General features: G+C 50.9%; 1 protein-coding gene across 1 annotated transcript in view; it reads left to right on the forward strand.

The window, feature by feature from the left end:
- The window catches only part of TXNDC11 (thioredoxin domain containing 11), a 35,812-nt gene that overhangs the window by 4,934 nt on the left and 29,464 nt on the right, over positions 1 to 1,414 (forward strand). Inside the window, exon 2 of the mRNA XM_072419041.1 lies at positions 746 to 962. Coding sequence (XP_072275142.1) covers positions 746 to 962 — 217 coding nt within the window. The remainder of the gene's footprint in view (positions 1 to 745; positions 963 to 1,414) is intronic.

A 1,414-nucleotide genomic window follows, 5' to 3' on the forward strand; every position in this document is an offset into this window, starting at 1 on the left:
TACACATGGCCGGGTCTGATCATACATGTCCGTGTCCCCAATACTGCCATCATCTATGGGGGTCACAGGCCGTACACATGGCCGGGTCTGATCATACATGTCCGTGTCCCCAATACTGCCATCGTGTATGGGGGGTCACAGGCCGTACACATGGCTGGGGTGTGTTCGGTGTCCCCAATATTTGGAATATGGATGGATTGTAGGGCCTATGATGTGTATGGTGGCAGCGCAGTGTATTGGGGTTGATCTGTCAGATCTCGGTTGCTGGAAATAATCTCTCGTTATCATTTCCTGTGACAGATAATCTCGCAGTGTTTCCTATGCGGAGGAAGCTGCTCGTCTATGCACAGTGGTTGTCCGCCATCGGCCGTTCATCAGTCCGTGGTTTGGGATTGATGAACGATTATGGGGATCAGTGGTGTTATTCTGTGTTCAGGGGTGGAAGGTCGTCCTAATGACGCAGCATGAAGGCTTTAACCCTTCCATAGTCCACCACTAATGGTAACCCCGGCTATGCCTGTCTGTGGGATTGCCAGGGCACGGGGACGCAGGAATTGTGATTATTATGTCACTGCTCTATGACGTATATATAATAATAATCAGGCAGAGAGGCCGTCACATGACTGTACCATGTGACCAGGCTTATAGTTGAGCATTGTATTGTGTTGCAGGAAGTGCTGGCTTGTATTGCTCGCATTGTTTGATGCGCTGTATAACTGACATTTGTTGTCTCCTTTCCTTCCAGTCGCGCTAAGGATGTCATCATGCCAGCAACGCCACCCGTGCACTTTTTCACCGCCCATTCACCAGTGGTGGATCTTTTCCTTGGCCAGCTTGACTATGCGGAGTATCTCCGTCATGAATCTGAGGTCACCCTGTACTTCCTGTACGCGCCGTGGTGCGCTCGGTCCATTACTGCAAGGACAGAAATTGAGGAAGTGGCGAGTAGGCTTGCAGACCAGGTAATATCACTGACATTCATCTGTCCTAGGTGACCGGTCCAGGGCTATACGGGGCCCCATTATTGTCCAACCTGCTGAGGAAATAAATCATCGCTTAGATTGCTAATGATTGAACTGGATCAGTGCGAGAAATTCTAGGAAATATTCCCACAGACCCTTATCCCAGACTTCCCCTATTGTTGGAGACATTGACGTACGGCAGCTGCTTTAATCCCTATGGAAAGTCCTGTGTGTGGGCCGCTGCTAAGGCCCGGGGAGGGCTGACCATTCTCCTTGGGGTATTGGCTCAAACTAAGGGAGGCTTCCCCATTTTAGTAAAGAGATAAGACGTGGGAAATGTGTGTAGGGCATGATAAAGGCTGGAATGTCAGGCGCCTGGCTGCCCCTGTATTGTGGAATGTCAGGCGCCTGGCTGCCCCTGTATTGTGGAATGTCAGGCGCCTGGCTGCCCC

Source organism: Pyxicephalus adspersus, chromosome 7 (assembly GCF_032062135.1).
Source record: "Pyxicephalus adspersus chromosome 7, UCB_Pads_2.0, whole genome shotgun sequence".
In the NCBI taxonomy this organism is placed as follows: domain Eukaryota; kingdom Metazoa; phylum Chordata; class Amphibia; order Anura; family Pyxicephalidae; genus Pyxicephalus; species Pyxicephalus adspersus.